Source organism: Cyprinus carpio, chromosome A5 (assembly GCF_018340385.1).
Source record: "Cyprinus carpio isolate SPL01 chromosome A5, ASM1834038v1, whole genome shotgun sequence".
In the NCBI taxonomy this organism is placed as follows: Eukaryota; Metazoa; Chordata; class Actinopteri; order Cypriniformes; family Cyprinidae; genus Cyprinus; species Cyprinus carpio.
In genome coordinates, this window is record NC_056576.1 from 29,221,941 (window position 1) to 29,239,301 (window position 17,361).

At 36.7% G+C, this 17,361-nt stretch overlaps 1 protein-coding gene across 2 annotated transcripts in view; it reads left to right on the forward strand.

Annotated features, from left to right (window-relative positions):
- The window catches only part of LOC109069824 (pappalysin-1-like), an 89,066-nt gene that overhangs the window by 31,714 nt on the left and 39,991 nt on the right, over positions 1-17,361 (forward strand). For both annotated transcript variants that reach the window (XM_042756800.1, XM_042756801.1), the window contains exons 8-13: positions 3,494-3,622; positions 4,068-4,159; positions 8,372-8,568; positions 15,949-16,056; positions 16,663-16,798; positions 16,932-17,145. In XM_042756800.1, the coding sequence (XP_042612734.1) occupies positions 3,494-3,622; positions 4,068-4,159; positions 8,372-8,568; positions 15,949-16,056; positions 16,663-16,798; positions 16,932-17,145 (876 nt within the window). The remainder of the gene's footprint in view (positions 1-3,493; positions 3,623-4,067; positions 4,160-8,371; positions 8,569-15,948; positions 16,057-16,662; positions 16,799-16,931; positions 17,146-17,361) is intronic.

Genomic DNA, 17,361 nt, shown 5'->3' on the forward strand with positions numbered 1-17,361 from the left:
GGACTTGTATATCTCACCCTTCCACATGTTTGTTCCAAAGTCCAGCTGCAGTGAGGTGCAGACCACATTGCACAAAAAACACTTTTTCAGATTTTTATTCTCTAAGTGATAAATGCTAAATGTTTCTTTTCCTAGTCTGCATGAAGATATTAATTCACACTTTAAATTAGCGTACTGACAGAAAAAAATAAAAATAAATACTGTATGCCTCTTGTATGATTTTTAGTTTCTGAATTAAAATAAATGTATTTTTTAACCTTATTAAACCTTATTAAAATTGATATTCTGTATTTTAAAATTATATAATTTAACTGATTTACTGCGTATTCATATTTGAGAAATGTTTGTCTGCTAAAAAAAGCAGGAAATGACATCATAGAGAGGACCCCTGGAGACCCTCATGACTCTGTCAGATAATAAAGGTTAGTTCAGTTTGTGGGAAGTCATATGGTGCGACACCCCCCAAAATCTGATATCTATTAATAAATAATTCATATTTGAAAATAAAATAAAAGTTTCAAAACCATGTTCACACAGAGCATTTATTTATTTCTTCTTTTTTTGTATTCCACTGCACTACTATTCCAATGTTTTTGATGGAGGTTTTTGACTTTTGCACTCACTTCTTGTGTGTTTTGCATCATCTTGTGTATGACATGCCTTCTAAAAACACAGCACTCGTGTTAAAATAAGTTAAACAAAAAATGTGTCTCATGTTTTTTAATGAAAAAGACACATTGTGTGTGAATGGCGCCTTATGTGTCATTAACCCGTATGGTAATTTGGGAATGAAAAGAAACTCTGGACAGATGAAAACCTACAAGTGTTGATAGAAACCAACCCATCATGATTTCAGGAAGTGAAACTGGTCTCATTTATAGCCAGAGATTTTGGCTGCTTTAGTGTCTGGTTACCGTCTTGTTTAACTGCCCGTGTGCTTCCTGAACATTGTCAGTGTTGCACGCTCCTACCTTATTGACTTAAGAGTGAAAGGCTCGGAGCTGTAGTGTTTTCCCACACTTCTGTGGGGTATCCCGCACGGGAATAGTGATGAAGTCATGAGCTACCACAAATTCCAGCACAGAGGCTTGAAAAATGTTGTTATCGTCCGAAAACCCCAAGACAGGAAGGTGCTGTGACAGATTTCATTGTTTGAGCACCAGGGTTTTTGAGTTCTCATGTGTATGCGACTATGAAATTTCATTTGAGTGCTGTCTTCTTGTACCATGTCTTTGTATGTTGCAGTATTTATAAAAAGTTTTATGTCTGCAGGTTTATTTTTAAGAATGATCTTCTCAGAGTGTTTTTAGCAATGCACAAAAGCTCCGGTTGCTCAAATAAATGATTATGTTTTCACAAACAAACAGCCTCGCTGTAAATTCGTAATGTAGCCACAAGACATTGATGGCTAAATTGATACTTACTCGATTTAATGGGCAAAATATCCTTTCCTCGTATTGGAAGCCAAGCCAACGGTCTACCTCAGGAGTCACTGTGGCTGTTAAGGATAGCAGCAGTACTCTTTTAGCTTTGCTCTGCCTCTCCACAACAAACATGTCTTAGAAAAACACAGCCACAAGACCACATTGTGGGCCAAGATCTTCCAGCTCCTGCCTTTGGGGGTTGGCTCAGACTCGGCATGCAGTTCTAGCAAAGTGTCCTCTGGCACTCGGCAGTTCTCACACCACTGAGGCTCTCTGACCCATATTTGACTGTTTGGGAAGTCTGCAGCTGGAGGAGCTTGTGGGGTTTTAGAGCCTCATGGTGGAGCTGATTAAGTCGAATATACCTGAACCAGCTGTGAGGCTTTCCGCACACTGCGCGATCCCTCCAAGTTTGTGTTCCTGCAGGCGGAAAGTCAAAGCGGTGTAAAGGATCTGAGAAGCATATGTGCAGACAGAGGTTTAAGGGTTGATCTGAGTTGTGATTAAAATGTTTTCGTTAATTTGAGCCCCATAAATGGCTGGGTCAATAATAGCAAGATATTTTATTTATTTTATTTTTTTAGAAAGAATGGAGTTGAGGACTAGTAATGCAGACAGATACGTGTATTGTCCGAGAGAAAAGCGCTGCACCACCCCCTCTGCATCCCAAATTGATCCCTCCACCTCTATTCTCCGTCGCTCTATTCTTGGCATTTCATTGTGAGGTGAAGATAAATAGAATGAGAGAGGAAATGCATTTTATGGGACGAGGGGGGTCTTGGGTCATTTGGGTGGTCCGTTGCTGAGCTTAGAGGCCTGATCCCAGCACAGATGATGATTAGAGTTTTGCTCTGTTTCAGCTGAGTCTTGTGGCTCATGTACCTGAAGGGTTGTATTACAGTCATGACGAGTGCTGGGAGCACACTTTGTACTCTACCTAGAGTCACATTACAACAGCCATCCTTTCTTAGCATCTAATTGTTGGTGCTTGAGGATGAAAGGGGACAGTTTGTTTTGCATGAAATCCCTTAAATTAAATGAGTGTTTATCGTCTTATAAAATGGCACACACTACAACTATCTCGTAAACACTCATTCCAAAGTAATTTTCCATCTCTCAGCTATAAATATTTAAAAGTGTTAACGTAGGTAGATGTAAGCAGGATTCTTTTAAAGTTATAACGTTTTTTTCTTTATACTAAAGGGTTTTGTGTTATATATTTGTGATATAAAGATATTATAGAAAAAGTGTGCACATTCAACTCAAGTTGGGAACTGGAGCAGGACTCAAACAAGCTACTTAGCAGTTCTATAATAAAGTGATAAATGATGTTTTGTTGAAGTATATAGAAAGCATGTGAGCAATATATCTGTTCACCAGTGTCTGTTTGGCAACAGAACTCTAGCTTGTAATCAAACTTTTTTCTTTAATAAAACATTTGAAAACCTTATTGAAACATATGTACCCTACCATTCAAAAGTTTAGTGGTGGTAAGTTTTTTTTTTTTTTTTTTTTTTTATGTTTATTTTTTTTTAATCTCTTATCTTCACCAAGGCTGAAACATTTAGAAATGTTTTTGTTATAATTATTCTTATTATCATTAATGTTGAAAACAGTTGTGCTGTCTCTCTTTTATTTTATTTTTAATTTAATTTAATTTTTTCTATTAATTAATTTAATTAATTTAATTACTTTAATTTATATAAATTAAAGTAAATATATATATATATATAAAAAAAAATTATATAAATTAAAATAAAAATATATATATAAACTGTGACACTATATTTTCAGGGTTCTTTAATTAATAGAAAGTTCAAAACAACATTTATTTTCAATTTATTCATTTGGTTTAATACATTTTTACTTTGGTTAATTTAATGTGTCCTTACTGAATAAATGTGTTAATTTCTTACTGACCTCAAACTTTTGAATGGTAAGGCCCCACAACCTTTTTATTTGACTACAATTTTAAGAATGCAACCACTAAGGGGTTTGGGTTCACTAATAATTTACATCCTGCATAAGAGTTTGAAAACATATTAATAGCCCTTGTTTATGTTTTCCAGGGACATAAAGCCTGATGAGACGTACACCTACCACGTGCTGACAGTGTCTAGAACAGCAGAGAGTGAACCATCTCCTCCTCTCTCTCACCAGCTGGGCTCACCCTACTGTGGAGATGGACTCGTCCAAAAGTGAGTTCACTCTCTAAACTCTCACTGCATTAAATAAATATAAATGTAATGGAAATGAAAAACATATCCTTGTGTTTATTGCGACCACTGTGGGTGACAATGGTTACAGCCATGTTATGAAAATATAGTAGATATAGTTTTGTGAATAAAACAATCTGGAATTGACATAATTGACAGAATGACTTATTGAATTGACTTGTTTGCTGAGAAGCAAAATTGTGTAAGATTGTTTCCAGAGGCTGTATCTTGAATTAAATGCATTTTGTCTTGCTCCATTTTCTTGTTTTGAGTATAAGCCTCATTTTATTTCTTATGTTGGTGAAAGCTGTTTTGAACCATGACTGACAAAAAGTTCATTTCTGATTTATTTAAAAGCAGCCTTGTGTTAGCAAGGCTATTTGTGTGATTTAACTCTTTTAATGACTTATGTGTGAATGCCCTTCAGATATCTTGGAGAGCAATGTGATGACATGAACTTCGCTAATGGAGATGGCTGCTCAAATCAGTGCAAGAAAGAGCCGTTGTTCAACTGTGTTGGTATGTGACCATCATCTATAGGTAGAAATGTTAAAGGAGTATACCAAACTTAAATTAAAACCCAATTCACCCTCCTTACAATCCAACCCATTGCATAATCTTGGCCCCTAAAAATTTACCATAACCTTCAAACCTCAAAAGTTACCATGCACACAAAACTATTATATGTTTTCAACAAACATTTTTTTTTTTTTAAGCTATTGTATGGTTTCAAGAATTTTGGAATGCAGTGCAGTAGTCTTATGGTCCCTTTATATATTTTTAAAATTTTTGTTCAAAGTGTTCAAAAAACTTTTTTTTTTTTGCTTTGCAGACTTGGTCAGACATTGTATAGAAAACATAGACACTGCATGTGTCATTGTATGGTAAAGAGCTGCATGACAATTATTTAAAATACATCCTTTTGCGTACAGCAAAAAAAAAATTATAATAATAATTATAATAACGTGCATTTGAAAAGACATGAGAGTGAATAAATAATGAGAGAATTTTCATTTTGGGTCGAAATATTTTTAAAAGCTTATATTTGTCGCACTATTTCAACAGCAAAGTACAATAAAGTAAAAGTATAAAGTGTAGCATCAGTTTGATTGATGTTTTGCTCCAACAGCATTTAGCTGTATTGCTGATTACTTCTCAGTGCTCTATTGATGTCCGTTCTGCCCGGTTGCCCAGCCATCAATCTCATGGCTTCAACCTGTCATCAGTGTCACAGTGTCCTACACTGACAATGTGTGAAAGACCAAGAAAGTTCTGTTGTCCTATCCCTTCATAGAACAAAACTTGTTAGCTGGTTGTGATGTTAATGGAGTGCTTTAAGTTGTAAGCTGATCAGTTCTGTCAAAACAATTGGCCACATAATTGGACCCTCTTAGGGACATTTAAGTCCCCCCACAAAAGATCTGCCTAACGAGCACTAGCAAACTTCTGTGGCACTTCTTCCTGTTAGCAGTAATGCAACAATCCTCTTTTCTTCTAAAAGTGTGGACGGAAAGCTGGAGTGGAGGAAAAAAGACAGAGAGAAAAAAAGGAGGCAGCAAAGAAGAACAGATAAGAAGGGCTTTTGAAGTTCGCTGTTGAATGTAGCCAACATTCATCTAGCTGAAGTCTTGTCTGACCTCTAGGACACCTCTGGAAGTCTGAGGTTGCACTAGTACCCGACAGTGCTTAATTGGCAGTTCCGCTTTTTTTTTTTTTTTTTTTTTTTTTTTTGGAGTAGGTTCAATGAGTTTATCCCTGACTGCCTTAAAGGAACAGTTCACACAAAAATGAAAATGTGTAATTTAAAAAAATAAAAAAATAAAAAAACGGGGAAACCATGTTCATAAATGATTCTTTTTTTTTTCTTTTTTTTTCAGCTTTTCAACAGTGCCTTGACAGTTTATGCTTTCATTACATGATGTAGCCTATTACAGTGTCCTCAAAATTCAAGATATGGGGATAAAAATACCCCTGTATCAGTTTTTGTCTTGTATTTAATTCATTTGATATACACTCCCAAAAATAAAGCATTGGGGGAATAGAAGAACCATTTTGGGTTTTTCTTATTGTGAAGAACATTTTAATAATCTAAAGTACCTTTTTCCACTGTGAAGAAACTTTACTGCAATGGAAAGTTTCCACGGATGGTAACAGTTCTTCATGGAACCATCAATGCCAGTTAAGAACCTTTATTGTTAAGAGTGTGGTTAAGGAAAATCACACAAGTAGGTGTGCTGTTTTTATCAGCATAATTGTAATTTATATGGATCTTTTTTTGCAAGAAACAAGTTAATATTTTAAACAAAGCCACAGCATAACAGTTGTGCCTTTCTGAGCAACACACGGTGGTGTTTTTTATTTGGTTCCTGAAAGAATCTGCATTTTTGAATGAATCAGGCGAGTCAAAAGCCCCTTTCACACATAGTAAATTGCCAATCCTGGAGAGCCACAATCCTGCAGAGTTCATCTCCAACCCTAATCAAGCACATGTGAACAAGCTAATCAAGGTCTAAGGGTTACTAGAAAGCTACAGGCAGGTGAGTTTTTATCACAGTTGGATCAAAACTCTGCAGGGCTGTGGCTCTTCAGGACCAATGTTGGCAACCCCTGGTCATGTATATATAAGGAAGTATCCAACATTGGATGCAGTAGCTGATTTTTCACAACCTACTGGCAGTTTTAGTTTCACTTTTAAAGGAATCATTCCATTTCTGTAAAATTTTGTAAAACACACAAACAAAAATTCCATAAAATATCAAGATCTCATTTCTTTTGTCAACATAGCACATCCCAAGTCTCTATTCATTTGTTCATTGTATTGCATTGAAAAGAGCAACTAGTGCAGTGTTCAAAAAATGAACACTTTTGCATTTCACTGCGAAAAATTAAATTTAGTCTGGAACAACATGAGGGTGAATAAATGACAGAATTTTTTTATTTTGCCAGAACTATTCCTTGAAATAATAGTCACTGACATTCAGCACATTCTACTTACTTTGCTACATCAGTTATTTACATCTTCGTGTGGAAAGTTGGCGCTTTCTACAGTATGTCACTTTGAACAGCGCCGGCTGCTTTGTCCAAAACAGCAGAGCGCTTGACAGAAATAAAATGTCTTATCACAGCTTAGTGTTTTGTGCAACTTACATTTATGTTGAATGAACCCCAAGACAAACCTCTGATCAAGCAGAAGGGCAAAGATCTATGGTTACGTCAACCCTGTACTTCTTGATATTTTCCAGCACTCTGTTTTGAAAGTGTCACGGTAACACAGTATTAATAAAACACTTCCTGTGCTTTTTTAGCACAGGAAGTGATGTGACAAGGTGCAGTGTGGATCCTGCTGCCCTTTACCCATAGTAACTTCCTCTGACCAATGTACTGTGGCTGCTGTGCGCCTGAGGATGCCTGTAACTTTACATAGTCTGTCCTTGTTAATATTGTTTTGTAGCTTGCCAGGGAAAGAGTGTTTGATTTGATAAGTGCACATCTTGCAAACTTGTTTCCTGACTGCTGTTTGCAATGATTGACACCTCATAGCAGTTGATTACCAGGATGGCTGGACTGAACAGGTGACAGAACATTGCAATTCAAAACATGTTCCCTTAGTGTCAGCTTTACACATTCAAATTTTGCTGACACCTCAGGGCCTGGACAAAGATGGGAACGGGACACATCAGGGCACAAAACAAAGAACAAACAACACAAATCAACATTTTAAAAAGGTAGAGCTCTTAATAAAAAAGAAGCTTGAAGTCCTTTACCTGATAATGGTAGTGGGATTTTAATTGAGGTGATCAGTTTGCTAGAAATGCGTCTGGGCTGCTGATACATGAAGTACAGTCATAAAAGATAATCAATCTGTCATCGTGAATGATGATTTATGACTGTCCTTGTTTTAAAGCCAGTAAAAAAAAAAAATAGACCATGGATTAACACTGTGAAGTAATGCCAAGTAAAACAATGAGTGCTCTAAACAACCTTTATGACAAACTAAACAGAATGTCCTGTACTCAGCTAAATTAAATATCAGCTATTTTTAATCCTAACAGCTACAATTTTTTACTCCTGTTTACACCACTTGAAAGCTGTTATTATTTTTAATAAAATAATGATTTTTTTTTTCATATTATTCCTATTGCTTATGTATAATTTATTTAGCTTTCATTCACATAAGCTTAAAGTTTTTTTCTTTTTTTTTTTCTTTTTTTTATTTGTCAACATGTAGAGTGAGATCATTTTAAAACTGCATAGACCTAAGATGTGTTGTTATCATTTATCATTTTAAAATGTTAAAATGCAAACAATTTATTACTAACCAACAGAAACTATATTTATTTACATATTATTCACACTGTGTAAATGTAATTTATTTGGCTGGTCGATAAAGTGTAAATTATTTAGCAAATATTCAAATGAGTATTAAGTTCTTTTGTTTTTTTTATGTAAACATGTACAGTAAGTGAGTTCATTTAATCATTTATGTACCCACACAATTATTAATGTATATATATATACTGTAGGTAATTGCTTTGAATTAGATGGGTGGAGGGTTTCTTTGAAGTCGTCCACCACCTGAAACTGTCTGAGAAGCACTGGGATAAAGTTAAGGACATGAATAACTGCTACCAGCTCAAACAGTCTGCTGATCTCAGCATTTGAAATGGGCTTTTGATGCAGTGGTTCAGTATTGCTCTCATACCAGTTCATCTCTATCTCTCTCCTCTGAAGATGAACCCAGCTTGTGTTATTTCTATGACGGTGATGGTGTGTGTGAGGACTTTGAGCGGGAGGCGAGCGTAAGGGACTGTGGCCTCTACACCCCAAGCGGCTTCCTGGATCAATGGGCCACTGCCGTGCAAGTGTCCAACGAGGAGAAGATACACTGTCCAGCGGAGGTGGCTGTTGGATACCCTGCAGTGACAAAGGTGAGTATGCTTAAAGAGGCACATACTGTACATTGTGCAGGATGTGTTAAAGACCCCATGAAATGTTGATGACATCATTTCAGTGTTATTTTAGTGTTATTTATAGACCATTATAGTTTGTTTGTTTTTGAAAACATTGAACATTTTGAACTAACTTTTATTTTTTATATTTTTAGTTTTTTATTTTTATCATTTTTAGTCATGTTATGTTCTTTTATGATTTTCTTTATTTCTTTATATATATATATATATATATATATATATATATATATATATATATATATATATATATATATATATATATATATATATATATATATATATATATTTCTATTTAGGTTTAATTTATAATTATTTCAGATTTAGTTTTTAATTATGTCCAGTTAGCCATTTTAGTGCTTCAACTTAAACTTATTTCATTTAGTTACCGAGGTAACATTTCTAATTTCTACGTTTTCATCTTTTAACTCTTTCCCCGCCAGCATTTTTGAAAAAAAGTTGTCAGCCACCACCAGCGATTTTGATGATTTTCATAAAAATTTGATGGCCTACAGTATATTTTGCTGTATGAATATCTTTATATTCAATACAACAAAATAAATATCAAAGCCTCTACTTTAAAAAAAAATAAATAAATAAAAAATCAGTTTTAAAGCATTCTTTTTTATCAACACTTGAATACAGGTAGGTTTCATACAAAAAAGAAAATCACATTTTTATCAAAAACTACCTCTGGATAATATTCAGTACAATTATCAAAGCATAAATCCAGTAAATCGCTTCCATCGACACCTCCAAAGCTTGCACAGCCATATACCACTTCCTGGATCATCATTTTAATCCATAACATTATGCGGTTTTCATTTATATGCTGTCTATTGCTGATGATCGCATTATTTTTAATATGCATCTGGTTACATGAGAGATCGCTAGTTTTACCGTCCTGTTCACGTGTGTTTTTGTTCGGGAGGTTTTGTACTCGTTCAGAAGATGTGTAGTAGTGGCCCCAAGTGTATACAGTGAAAGCACAGAAAGACGTAAAAGCTTGTCAATGGCGGGGAAAGAGTTAATTTTATTTTATTTCAGCTACTGTATATTTCAAAAGGAAAAGCATAAAGGAAAGGAAAATGCTCGTCAAGCCATTTCACGGGGTCTTTCAAAGAGAAAAGTTGGCGTATTAAATGAGCAGTTATTATTTATGAACACAAGTGGCTCTTTTGACTAAGAACACAGAAAAATCTCAGATCTAAAATATTATGTATGTCAGACTGAACTGCAGTTTTTCACAATAAATGGCTGAGAAGCAGATTCTGTTAAAGAGAGATTTGAGACATTGCTCTAACCCTTCACACATGGAAGTAGTAAAAAATTGGCTGTTTCTGAGGGACGTCTAAAAAAAACTGTGTTGTTTTACTCCCTGGATATTTCAACATGATACATTTGTAATTTTACAGTTTTATTGGCCACTTCTCCTCCTCCTCTCCCCCCTCTCGTGATGTTTGTGGAGCGCGAGTCTCATGCGCCCAAAATCGTGTAAGCTTCTGAATTAATCATGTCACAAAACTATTCCTATCATGCTGTGCACAACCTAAGGTTTTATGGCACTGAGAAATGGCCATTTTTCACAAGTGAACTTGAACCTCATTGTTGGGAGAAAATGCGTATTGTGGCTCATAATGGGAAATGATAGCACATAGGTTACAATGACTTTGAATAGTTAGTCTTACCGATATACCTTTGTGTGGTGTTTGTACTTTCACTTCACAGTCTCGCAAGTATTTCTTATGAATGTAAATCAAGGCCTCGTTCAGCTTGGAAACTGACTTGCAGCTTAAGTGAATCAGTTGGTGATCGATGTTAGCGCTGTATCAGAATGACTAAATGCTTCTTCACTTATTGTGTGGCGCAGCGCCCAACAGAGATGCAGAACGGACTGCAGTACAGTAGTGTACTTGAATCAATGGAGGGGAGGTGGAGGAGCGGGGAACAGTGTCACTGATCTTACTGTGGCGTGCTGAGAGAGAGAGAGAGAGAGAGAGAGAGAGAGAGAGAGGAATCTTATGAGACTAAGCAAGGAGTGCGGAAACGAATATCCTCTCATTCTCTTTTTTTCACCCCATTTCTCCCTAAGTCTCTTTAATGCATTACATCAGATTTCTCTAGTTGTGCGACTAATTTTGTAACCATTTCATTCAATTTTTATAAGGCATTTAGAGATGAAAACGATTTTCCCCCTGCTCCAGTCAGCTGTCTCCCCGCAGAGCTGTCTTAGAGTAGTGAATGAAGTGAATTGCCAGTCTCTCAGTCTAATTCATGTAATATTACATCACCTCTAGATCTGTGAACTGTAAGATGATTCCACTTTCAGATACAAATTTATTTCTGTCCAAAAAGATTATGTCCATGTAAAATGTAAGAACGTAAAAAGCTGTAAGAAAATTTAATCTGATTAAAAAAATTAAGAAAAAAAAGCTATCACTGGCCAAGAATTAACTGCATAATATTACATTATACTGCACTGCAAAACTCATTGTTTATCAGTATGTTGACTTGTTTTCCATAAAATATATATAAATGTACAATTTACATGAAAATCACAACAACAAAAAAAATCTTTATTTCACCCCTTTATTTATTGTTATACCCCATTTCCAAATAAAAAATAATAATATATAACTATAATACTTTTGTACCTTTTAGCTATATATATATATATATATATATATATATATACACACACACACACACACACACACACACACCATGTGAGGAAAATATTTATTTGATCCCCTGCACTCTCAGAAAAAAAAGATACACAATAATTAGCACAAAAATTGTACATTTAAAATACAAAAACTTTTGTACCTTTTAGGTACTAATATGTACACATATTTAGGTAGTAATATGTACATTTAAGGTACAAAAATGGACTCTTTAGGTACAAAGGTGTGCCTTTTGAAAAGGTACTGCCCCAGTGACAACTTTTTTCTTTTTCTGAGAGAGTGCTGATTTTGTAAGTTTGCCCACTTACAAGGAAATGAAGGGTCTGTAATTTTTATGGCAGGTTTATTTTAACAGATAGAGACAGAATATCAACCAAAAAAAAGAAAAAAAAACATTATATAAAGGTTAGAAATTGATTTGCATTTCAATGAGTGAAATAAGTATTTGATCCCCTACCAACCAGCAAGAATTCTGGCTCCCACAGATTGGTTATATGCCCATGTCGAACACAGATTAGTCCTGCCACTTTAAGAAGTTACTCCTACTGTCAGTTTGTTAGGTGTATAAGACACCTGTCCACACAGTCTGTTTCTTCCATTCCAACCTCTCCCACCACCATGGACAAGACCAAAGAGCTGTCAAAGGATGTCAGAGACAAGATTGTAGATCTGCACAAGGCTAGAACGGGCTACAAGACCAACAGCAAGAAGCTTGGTGAGAAAGGGACAACTGTGGGTGTGATTATTCGGAAATGGAAGAAATACAAAACAACCATTAATCTGCCTCGGTCTGGAGCTCTGTTCAAGATCTCCCCTCACGGGGTAAGGATGGGGATAATGATTATGAGAAAGGTGAGGGATCAGCCCAGAACTACACGGGAGGAGCTTGTTAATGATCTTAAGGCAGTTGGGACCACTGTCACCAAGCAAAACATTGGTAGCACACTACGCCGCAATGGACTGAAATCCTGCAATGCCCGCAAGGTCCTCCTGCTCAGGAAGGCACATGTACAGGCCCATTTAAAGTTTCCCAAAGAACATCTTAATGATTCAGAGAAGGCTTGAGAGAAAGTGCTGTGGTCAGATGAGACCAAAATTGAGCTCTTTGGCATTAACTCGACTCGCCGTGTTTGGAAGGAATGAAATGCTGACTATGACCTCAAGAACACCATCCCTACAGTCAAGCACAGAGGTGGAAACATTATGCTTTGGGGCTGTTTTTCTGCTAAGGGTACAGGACGACTTCACCACATTGTTGGGCAAATGGACGGGGCCATGTACTGTAAAATCTTGGATGAGAACCTCCTTCCCTCAGCCAGAACACTGAAGATGGGTCATGGATGGGTCTTCCAGCTTGAATATGACCCGAAACATACCGCCAAGGCAACAAACGAGTGGCTCAAGAAGAAGCACATTAAGGTCATGGAGTCGCCGAGCAAGTCTCCAGACCTCAATCCTATAGAAAATCTGTGGAGGGAGCTGAAACTTCGATTTACCAAAAGACAGCCAAGAAACCTTTAGGATTTAGAGAGAATCTATAAAGAGGAGTGGACCAAAATCCCTCCTGAGATGTGTGCAAACCTGGTGACCAACTACAAAAACCGTCTTACCTCTGTGCTTGCCAATAAGGGTTTCTGCACCAAGTACTAAGTCATGTTTTGCTTGGGGATCAAATACTTATTTCACTCACTGAAATGCAAATCAATTTCTAACCTTTATATAAAGTGTTTTTTTTTCAGGATTTGTTTGGTTGATATTCTGTCTCTATATGTTAAAATAAACCTACCATAAAAATTACAGACCCTTAATTTCTTTGTAAGTGGGCAAGCTTACAAAATCAGCAAGGGATCAAATAAATATGTTCCCCACTGTATGTATATATATATTTGTTATTATAGTTAACTAAAACCATAAAAACATGTTTATTACTTGACAAAAATAAACGTTAACTAAAATATTTTATATTTATATTTCAGGTAGTAGCCAGGGCAACATTTGTGATGTTTAACTACTAAAAATTGCAAAAACATTACTAAAACTTTAAGTTTAAAATAACAACTAAAAAATAACAACTAATTCAAATATATCTCGATCAGTGATATTTTAGTATCATATACTGTATACACACACACACAATCATAACAAATAATTTGCTAATGAGGTACAAAAAATTAAAGATAAATGTATGAACGGGAAATGAGGTCAGCGTAAAAGCCAGCCAGTTACTGGCACACCTGTACTGCTGAACCAATCAGAAAATACTCTCTGCATATCACCCCAAAAATTCCTGGGGACGTCTATTGTGCAGGTTTAGGAGACAGCTTAAGCGAAAGCACTGCTGTCCTGATCTGCTCCCACTGCTGTTACACATACACAAACACTGAACACATAATTAGTGCCATTCACTCCGTGAGGAAGCATGCAGCTCTCCAGTGTCACCTAGCGTTGCAACGATGTCACCCCACATTTGGGTTCAAGGGGTTCAGTGTGGTTCTCTGTCACATTATTCTACAGTGAAATGAAATAAACTCGATGCTATTCACTGTGAAACAAGGGCGAAGAGTTTAGAAGGCTTGGACTAGGAGTTAGCTGTTCAGTTAAAATACCACTAGAAAGGCAATGTACAGTACTTCCTTTTGAACCAACTTGACCCTCCCTGAAGGCTTGTATGATTGGTGAACTTCACTCATGGGAGTTAATTCTGAAACTCAGCAGTTACTAAAGTTCAGGCCATTTTTGATCTCATTGCGGTGTGCTCATAGTTCTCAGAAGAGAGTGGTAGGTCAGTTCACTCATTTCACCTGGATTTCACTGACTTTTAGACGGATCTGGAGTGGCACTTTAACCTGGCCACTTTAGAGGCTAATTGTGAGCTTCCAGATGGTCTAATTTACCTTTTCATAGCAGACTACAGGCTATAATTACTCTGTTTTAGTCCATTTATGTTTGCAGTCCAAAAAATATTCTGTAAACTTTGAAGTTGGTAAGATTTATTTGTTTTTGAAGTAATTACTGTTTTCTATTTTAATATGTTGTAAAATGTAATTTATTCCTGTTAAGACAATTCTGAATTCTCAGCATTACTCAAATCTTCAGTGTTCACATGATCCTTTAGAAATCATTCTAATATGCTGATTTGCTGCTCAAGAAACAGTGTGTATTGTTATCAGTGTTGTAGTGTGTGTATAAACACACAGACACACACACACACATATATATACACTCACCTGCCACTTTATTAGGTATACCTTGCTAGTACCGGGTTGGATCCCCTTTTGCCTTCAGAAAAAACACTGATTCAACAAGGTGTTGGAAACATTCCTCAGAGATTTTGGTTCATATTGACATGATAGCATCATGCAGTTTCAAAATAAACTCATTGCCCCACACAAATGATGCGAATCTCCCGTTCCAGCATATCCCAAAACTGCTCTATTGGACTGAGACCTGGTGACTGTGGAGGCCATTTGATTAAAGTGAACTCATTGTCCTGTTCAAGAAGAAACCAGTCTGAGATGATTTGAGCTTTGTGACATGGTGCATTATCCTGCTGGAAGTAGCCATCAGAAGATGGGTACACTGTAGTCATGAAGGGATGGACATGGTAAACTACAATACTCAGGTAGGCTGTGGCGTTTAAACGATGCTCAATTGATGCTCAAAAGGGGCCCAAAGTGTGCCAAGAAAATATCCCCCACACCATTACACCACCACCACCAGCCTGAACCGTTGAGACAAGGCAGAGTGAATCCTCTGGATGGATCCATGCTTTCATGTTCTTTACACTCATCAGACCAATACCATCTGAACTTCACACTACAAATCCAAACCCAACATAACAGGAGTGGCACTTCCAATCTTTTATTGTCCAGTTTTGGTGAGCCTGTGTGAACTGTAGCCTCCGTTTCCTATTCTTAGCTGACAGGAGTGGCACCTGGTGTGGTCTTATGCTGCTGTAGTCCATCTGCTTAAGGGTTCGACGTGTTGTGCATTCAGAGATGGTATTCTGCATACCTTGGTTGTAACGAGTGGTTATTTGAGTTACTGTTGCCTTTCTTTCATCTCTAACCATTCTGCCCATTCTCCTCTGACATCAACAAGGCATTTTCGTCCACACAACTGCCTCTCACTGGATATTTTCTCTTTTTCGGACCATTCTCTGTAAACCCTAGAGATGGTTGTGCGTGAAAATCCCAGTAGATCAGCACTTTTTGAAATACTCAGGCCTCTCAGACCAACAACCATTCCATGTTCAAAGTCACTTTCACAGAAATCCCCTTTCTTCCCCATTCTGATGCTCAGTTTGAACTTCAGCAAGTCGCCCCCACCACATCTAGACGCCTAAATGCATTGAGTTGCTGCCATGTGATTGGCTGATTAGCAATTTGTGTTACCAAGCAATTGAATAGGTGTACCTAATAAAGTGGCTGGTGAGTGTATATACACACACACACACACACACACACACACACACACACACACACACACAAACACACACACACACACACACACACACACACACACACACACACACACACACACACACACACACACACAAACACAAACACACACACACAACAAACTTTGATTGGCCACATTCAATAAGTAACTAAGGAAGAGGAAAAACAGTAAATAGCTCTTATGTTTGTTTGCTTAGAGCTGTCAGTCGAAGGTGTTTGACCTGTCACACAGCGTGTCTCAGTACGCTTGGTTTCCTTGTGAGGAGTCTCAGCAGCACAGCTGGACTTCACGATTTTGGCTGAAGGTAAGAGATGGCTAAGCATGATAATGTATCTTTTTGGTTCAGTTGAACACATTGATGTCATGTCACATCAGGTGACTTACCATGATTTCACCAAGTAGTACATATTCCTGAAACAACATTCTTATAAACAAGTCAGATTTTAGGGTTAGGGTTTGAAACTAAAACAACTTTATTAACAATTTACAGGTTTCAAGTAGTCATGGGAAACCTATGAATTTTAGAGAATTTTAACATTTTGATATACATTTTTCTGGTTGAATACTCTTTGTAAGCAAAATTTCAATAAAATGATTTTTGAAAAAATGTATATCCAGTAATCACAAATGATTGGGAGAGTCTGGGGAAATTCATTGGTCAATAGGTGTAGGAACCCTGGACCTCATTTCTCTAAAAATGTAAGAGTAGTTAATGCTTAGGACAAAGATTGGGGTTAAAAATTGTTTTTTTTTTTTTTTATTGCGTTTGATCAATAAAAGATTTTGATTTAACAAAAAAATAAAAATTGGCAGAAGCACATGCTACTTTGTAAAGTCACATTTTTTTAATTAAATGAACTGACAGTCAGGGTTTTTTTTATTTAATTTTGTTTTGTTTTTTTCTCCTAAAGCCTATTACGCCCATCCTATGGTGGCTGCCGCGGTCATTATACATCTGGCTGCTGACGGAACAGCCGACATCGACCAGAGACAACACAACATTACTGTTCAGCTGTTGGACACTAAGGAGCAAACCCACCCTCTCGGTCAGTCTCAGCCCAATCTCTATGACATTTGAACACACTTTTTACCCCAAGCTGTATGTTTCTAGAAAATTTAAGTGGAAGATATATATTTTTTTTATTATTATTATTTTTTTTCATGGCTGGATGGTTTTAGGGGACTGGAGGCTGAGCTGCCGGAACAATCCACTGGTGATTCCTGTGAGTCATGACCTGAGTGTGGCCTTCTACCGGACAAAAGCCATTATAGTGAGCTTCAGCTCTTCTCTGGTGGCCATCTCAGGTGTTGGGCTGCGCTCCTTTCAATATTTTGACCCCATCACTATCAGCGGCTGCCAGAGCAATGAAATCTACAACCCCATGGGCCAAAGGTGAGGAGATAAATCTACCATTGCTCCCTCTCATGTCAGTGTAAAGGCTAAATGTTTTGCCAGTTCACAGCACTTAGATGTGGTCTTAGATCTGCAAGTATAATATTTTATTTATTTATTGTTTTTTTTTGTTGTTGTTTTTTGTATCATGTTATGATGTCTATTGCAGTAGTGACACGTTCTGAAGATATGTTGATGACACATTTATTTAATCCT